This window comes from Saccopteryx leptura, chromosome 2, assembly GCF_036850995.1.
Source record: "Saccopteryx leptura isolate mSacLep1 chromosome 2, mSacLep1_pri_phased_curated, whole genome shotgun sequence".
NCBI lineage: Eukaryota > Metazoa > Chordata > Mammalia > Chiroptera > Emballonuridae > Saccopteryx > Saccopteryx leptura.
The window spans coordinates 326455863-326462637 of record NC_089504.1 but is presented as its reverse complement, the minus strand read 5'-3'; the positions used below and the strand labels follow the sequence as shown (position 1 = coordinate 326462637).

The window sequence follows — 6775 nt, the reverse complement described above, 5'->3', positions numbered from 1 at the left end:
AATACTAACTCTTAGGGACATGGAGAATTTGAAAAAGTGCAATACAGCTCCTGACCAGTGTGCCCAATATACAGAAACATTACAAATTGCACCCCTGTAAAAGCCCTGAGGCAAAAGTGAAAGATAAAGCTAATTATAATGAATCCATTACTTGCGAGTAAGCAAACTACTTGAAGGCTTGAAAAGTTTAAATTTGACTTTTGTATTTTATGTACAGTTATTTGATTTGGAAAAATCAGTAAAAATATGCTCAGTCAACAGTAGTTAGAAACTGCTTTCCAAACACCACTGTTTTGCCCCTGTTTGCAAGTACAGGCATACCTCGTTTTATTGTGCATGCTTTATTGCCCTTCACAGGGTATTGCTCTTTACAGTTTGCTTGTTTTTATACATTAAGAAAACACCCTGTACCAGCAAAAAGGTTAGTACTCTATTGCTATACTTTAAAAAAAATTTTTTTTTATTGCCGTAGTCTGGAATCTGACCGCTGTATCTCCAAGCCATGCCTGCTAAGAAAGCACCCATCAGTGGGTGGCACGATGGCCGAACCAAACACAGGAGTTATGCACCCTGGAGGTTATATATGTGGATTGGGTTGTTTTACTAAAATAAGTTTTAAATACATGCAGCTAGGAGAGTGGGTACCAAAAGAAAGCTGCCGAGTTCCAGGGGGAAAGTGGAGAGCACTGATCATTAGTTGCTGCTGTGAAGCTAGCCAAGGGGCATTCAGGATCCATCTCTTTATGTTTAAAAAGTAACATAAAAGAATACCAGCCTGACCTGGGTGGCGCAGTGGATACAGTGTCGACCTGGAAACACTAAGCTCGCTGGTTCAAAATCCTGGGCTTGCCTGGTCAAGGCACATATGGGAGTTGATGCTTCCTGCTCCTCCTTTCTGTCTGTCTGTCTGTCTCTCTCTCTCCTCTCTAAAAATGAATAAATAAAAAATATTAAAAAAAAAAAAAAAAAGAACACCAGTATACCCACCATCCAGTTTAAAAAACAGGACTCAATCTGCTTTCTTCCCCAAACCAAGATCATGGCTTTTCAAACGGAGGATCGACGACACCTTGTAGCTCCTCCCGCAGCTTTGCTTCCAAAAGGCCTTTCCAAAGAATGAATCAGCACCCCGGGAGCAGAACTAGACCATCCCAACCAGCCCCATAATTAGAATTGCACCTGGAGGACTTTCAGCCACGGCCCGGCCACGTGACAAGGGCGCTCCGCCCCTTCACCAGGGAGCTGGGTCACGTGGGCGCACGGTCCTCCCAGTCGCCCAAGCTGCGGCAAGAAAAGGTCGGGCATTTGCCCCGGAAGTGGCTGTCTAAGGCCGACAGCTGTTTTTAAGGTGTTCGCCGCCGCTGTAGCGGTAGCGGTATTAGGCCCGGAGCAAGATGGCGCTGCGGCCGGGAACAGGAGCTGCTGGTGGCGGGGCCGCAGGAGCTGGCGCGGGGGCCGCCGGGGGAGGCAGGTGAGTGTGAAGAGCCCGGCGAGGATCTGCCCCGCAGCCGCTAGCCGAGGGTGTTCGGCGGTTTTCGGACTACGGGAGAAGGGTCGTCTGGGCATGTAGGCCGGAGGGGACGGACGCAGCCTGGGACCCCGACTCCTGTCCTCCAGGCTTAGGGCTCTGTCTGCTGGGACCGGGCGGGGAGCGAGCGCGCGCCCCATTGCGGGGAGGGTGAGGGTCCGCTCGCCCGGGGTGGCACCGGCCTGCATTGAGGAAAAGGGGGACCCCAACGCAGCGCCCCTTGCCTTGACTGGCTCTGAAGCGACCCCACTTCCCTTTTCGGGGCTTGACCCTGGGTGCTGTCAAAAAGGTCTGAAAAATCTGGTCTGAAAGTCAAACAGTTTCCGAGATGTGTGCATGGTACAGTTCTTTTCTCTATTAGGTTAGCCTGTCCTTTCTGTTTCCTTAACACACGAGAAACCGCAGAAAGACCTGAAGACCTTTCAGTCAATAGAGCTCTTGTAGATGTAACCCTTAAGACGTGCCTGTTTACTAATAATCAATTTACTGTAAACAGAATTTTATGCAGTTATTAAAACAAAGCTTCTAGACTTTTCACTTAGCCCTTAAACAAATCTGCCCTCTGTCATATTTCAGGTGAATTTGCTTGTGGTTCTCATACCCAGAACGATTAAAGAAAATAAACATTTGCAACTTTACTATTTCATTTTTTTTTAAATAAGCAAAGTTTATTTAGAAAACCACAGTTTATTTAGAAGTGAGCCATAGAAGAAATGGGTTCAGGAAACACGTTACAGAAGCAAAAGGAGCTTAAGAGAGAGGGGTAAAGGTAACAAGCCTGAGAGGAAGGGAAGGAAGGGGACGGGAGCGTGTTTCCGAGATGGAGAGCCCGACAAGTTCATCATTTAGGGAAAAATTTTACTCTAGAAAGTTTTACCCTACTTCTGTAAAGACCTGGTCTGATTCTGATTCATTAGTCAACAAACACATACTGCATACATATTTGGAGATAATATTAGCTTTTTATCTAAAGCATTCTAAATTATCTTTGGAAAACAAAGGTATTAATTTTGGAGTCATGAACACTATAAGTGTGCAGCATTTAAAGTAATCACCTCCTGTAGAGAGATGTTAGGGGGAAAAAAGCAGCTGCTGTTTAATAAAGCACCTCTGTGCAGCCCTATTTTTCATTTCCTCTGTGCATCCTTCACTGGCTTTAAATTTTTTCTTTCTCTTGGTTTTTGATTTTTCACTGTTTCACTAGAGCTGTTCATGAGTACTTGATATAAGTCGTTTCTGCCTGGAGAAGACAAATATGTAGTAATCTATTTCTTTTCTACATGTGATGACACTTTGTAACATGTTCTTGAGTGGCATTAATTTAATCATGTCTCCAAGTTCTGGGAAAATATGAACTTAAAATAATTTGGTATTCCAAGCCCAGTTTTTTAATTTAGTTTTTATTTTTATATTTTACTTTTCTTGAGTGGGGAGGATCTTAGGTGCAGAATGTTGAGTGGATCATTCGCAATCGTTAATAGTATTTTAATATCATTGATCCATGAATACAGATTTAAAAAAATTAATATGGCGCAAATTTTGGTAGACATTAGAATGACTGATTTTAAAATTTCTTTCCTCTGTAAAATTTGGTTGTAGTAACATTTGCATTTTAAAACTTGAGAGGATACATGAGAGAAAAAGTTGTTAAAATGATCCTTACCGTGAATAATGTGTGGGAAATGTTACACATATTAGAAATTTTCTGAGACTGAGAAGCTGTATGCTCAATGAAGAAAGAATATTATGGTTTTTAAAGGGTAGTGGTGAGGGCTGAAATTATTTTATGAGGAAGCTAACATTATGGTAGCCTAAGTATATTTTAGGGGAAAAGAAAAACTAGCTTTTAAAAGAGAAAATTCGTAAACTATAATTTACCATATTTCTTAGATACTTGCCTCTGTTCTAAAAGACTAAGCAAAAAAGTGGCAATTTTCAGCTTTATTTATGTGAGTCCAGGTTTTTGTGGGGTTTCTTTTGACAGAGACAGAGAGTCAGAGCGAGGCACAGATAGGGATAGACAGACAGTAAGGAAGAGAGATGAGAAGCATCAAATTCTTAATTGAAATTCCTTAATTGTTCAGTGATTGCTTTCTCATATGTGCCTTAACCAGTGCGAGGGTGGTGGTGGTGGTGTGCTACAATCAGAGTGAGTGCCCCCTTGCTCAAGCCTTGTGGTCATGTCTATGATCCCATGCTTAAGCCAGCAACCCTCTGCTCAAGCTGGTGAGCCCTCAAGCTTGCGAACTTGGGGTTTTGAACCTGGGTCCTCCGCATCCCAGTTCGATGTTCTATCTACTGCACCACTGCCTGGTCAAGCAATATTACCCTAGTTTTAATTGGTAGCCTGAATGGTCTACTTTAGAATAAATTCTAGAATTGTATAAAGTGCAAAATTTACCTGAGAGATTAGAAGTTGTTTGTTTTTTTTTTACTCCATGAGAAGAGTTGAAAGATTCTGAGTAGTCTGTATCCTTCTAGGATATCATTTGTAAGCTTGTCAGTTTGTTTCCTGCTCTTTTATAAGCTCCTTAAGGGCTTCTTCTTCTTTTCATCTTCCACTGTTTCTTGCACAGAACATTCCACAAATATTTGTAGATTCAAGCTACATAGAAAACAAAGAGGCAGTAGTATTTCATCTGGGCCTCATTTGGAAGAGAGGTCGAGATTGTCGTAAGGGTGGGGCTGCCTAGTGAACACTAGGGAATAGCAGGTAGGCCAGATGTGGGGGAGAAGAGTTCTGTGAGATACAGCTGAAAAAGTTGTGCTCTAGTGAAGTGGTCCTTGAATATAAACTAAGGAAATTCAATGTAAAGGGGAATCATTGCATAGCTTTAATGTTAGGATAGTTACCAAATGGTCCTTTAGGAAGATGCACCTCACCTGTGCTCTATGAGCTACTTACTGGAGGTGGGGAGAACCATTAGGAAGCCTCATAGGAGTCCAGGCCTGAGAAGTGAACGCTGATCTAGGTTACGAAAGGTCACTGAAAAGAAAGAATGAATGAAGTAGGCAAGAAGAATCAATGTGACAATAAAGTTCACATCTCTACTTTCACACTAGCACATCCTTAATAGTGATTTTTACCGTTGAAATTAAATTGTTGTTCATCTGGATGCCCAATTTTTTGCTAAACATTTCTGTCGTATCAATGTCCTACTTGCTCATCTAACCAGTCTTTAAGCATGTTGATGTTAGTTGACTAAACATTTCAGCGAGTCGTACGAGTAGTCATATGACATAGGTCACTAAGAAGTTTGGGTTGCTAAATAATTACTGGAGTCAGTCATGTTTGTCAGTAATGTTTGTAATTTAGGTTTTATTTGTTTATGTTTCGAAGTAACCTTTATACATCTATCCTTGTCTGGTTGGTTGTCTAAGTTGGGACCTTGGGAAACTTGCAGTTCTGTGAGGACACAGGACAGGGTGGTGGAGAGAGATTGCATAGGCAGGAATATAGTCAACCTTTTTATACCTACCGCCCACTTTTGTATCTCTGTTAGTAAAATTTTCTAACCGCCCACTGGTTCCACAGTAATGGTGATTTATAAAGTAGGGAAGTAACTTTACTTTATAAAATTTATAAAGCAGAGTTACAGCAAGTTAAAGCATATAATAATAATTACTTACCAAGTACTTTATGTCGGATTTTCGCTAAGTTTGGCAGAATAAATCTTTATAAAACAACTTACTATAGTTAAATCTCTTTTTATTTATACTTTGGTTGCTCCGCTACCGCCCACCATGAAAGTTGGAACGCCCACTAGTGGGCGGTAGGGACCAGGTTGACTACCACTGGCATAGAGCTTCACAGTCAACTTCTGGCAGAGCCTGAGTTTCCACTTTTTACTTAGTCACTAAACCACATTGGTAATTGTAATCTTCTAAGACTGACTTCAAAAAGTCTCAACAGGTTGAATACTTAATTATATTGCTTCTAAATTTATAATCTTAGTATATAACTATCTTTTCAAAAGATTGAGTACTGTCAAATTTCAGCTTGCACTTTAAACATTTTAACCAGTTAACACATTACTTAGCTAACATATCTGTGTGTGTGGTTCAGAAAAGCTGTTCACTATTCAGGCCTCTCTTTAGGTGCAGGCCTGCTTGGCAGCAGTAGAAATTGCTAATGGTTCAGAACTTCACAAGGCTGCAAGTAACACATGACCAGAAATATGTTCCACAAGAACTTTGTAAACCATCTTAAAATTTTGAAAATTATTTTAGAGCTAAAAGCCTCTAAACTTTGGTGTTTAGCCTTTTCCCTGAGAAAAGCGGGGTTTTGTGCAGTAGAAAAATGCAAGGACTCATAAATTTGGCATACATTCCTGAGTTCCACTAGACTCTCAAATATTATCCAGAAATCTCCTTCAGATCTTGACTCCCAAATTAAAAGCATTTCTCACTCAGAATTTTTCTTCCTTGATTTGTCCCATTTTTTTCCCCTGCAACCTGAGGAAGAAGTTCCTCTTCCTTTCAAAGCAGATCCCTTTTGTTACCTTGCTCTGTTCTCATTCCCTCAAACACCTTGTTTTATCAAGTACTAAGTATATATTTTTTAATTATATTTTTGGGCTGACGTTGGTTAATGGAATCATATAGGTTTCAAGTATACATTTCTATGGTACATGATCTGTATGTCGCACTGCGTTTCCCCCACCAAAAGTCAGATCATCTGAGTATCTTTTGTTTTCTGAATCTTCCTCCCTACAGGTTTCTTCCTCTTCCTCTTGAAACTGTTCACTCAAAGATCACCATTTTCAAAATTTTATTAATCCTCATTCTGGTCAGCTTTTCTGTAACATTAGACACTAGTAACTATTCCTTCTTCCCGAAATGTGGTTGTTCCTCAGGTATAACTGTTAGTTATAACCAACTCCTCTAATTCTCAATGACCCTTTCCTACTCAGTTGCCACTATAAGAATTCTACAAGGTTGACTGTCCTTTGTTACCTTCTTAATATATATGCACATTCCCTTGGCTATTTCATCCACAACTAGAGCTTTTTTTTTTTTTACCTATATTTAAAAGAACCTTGGTAGATTGACCTAGACCAGTGGTTCTCAACCTTTCTAATGCTGTGACCCCACAATATAGTTCCTCATGTTGCGGTGATCCCAAACCAAAAATAATTTTGGTGGCTACTTCATAACTGTAATTTTGCTACAGTTATGAATCAGAATGTAAACACCTGATATGCATTACGTATTTTCCGATGGCTTTAGGCGATCTCGCTGGGGTCG

The 6775-nt window shown here is 40.6% G+C and overlaps 1 protein-coding gene across 14 annotated transcripts in view; it reads left to right on the top strand.

Moving 5' to 3' along the window:
* Positions 1-1302: 1302 nt before the first annotated feature.
* Positions 1303-6775, top strand: part of SYNRG (synergin gamma) — an 82135-nt gene continuing 76662 nt past the window's right edge. For 9 of the 14 annotated variants that reach the window (XM_066363253.1, XM_066363254.1, XM_066363252.1 and 6 more), the window contains exon 1: positions 1304-1471. In XM_066363253.1, coding sequence (XP_066219350.1) covers positions 1395-1471 — 77 coding nt within the window. In that variant the 5' untranslated portion in view covers positions 1304-1394. Of the gene's footprint in view, positions 1472-6775 lie in introns of all 14 variants that reach the window. The other 5 variants (XM_066363250.1, XM_066363241.1, XM_066363246.1 and 2 more) reach the window with 2 other exon arrangements.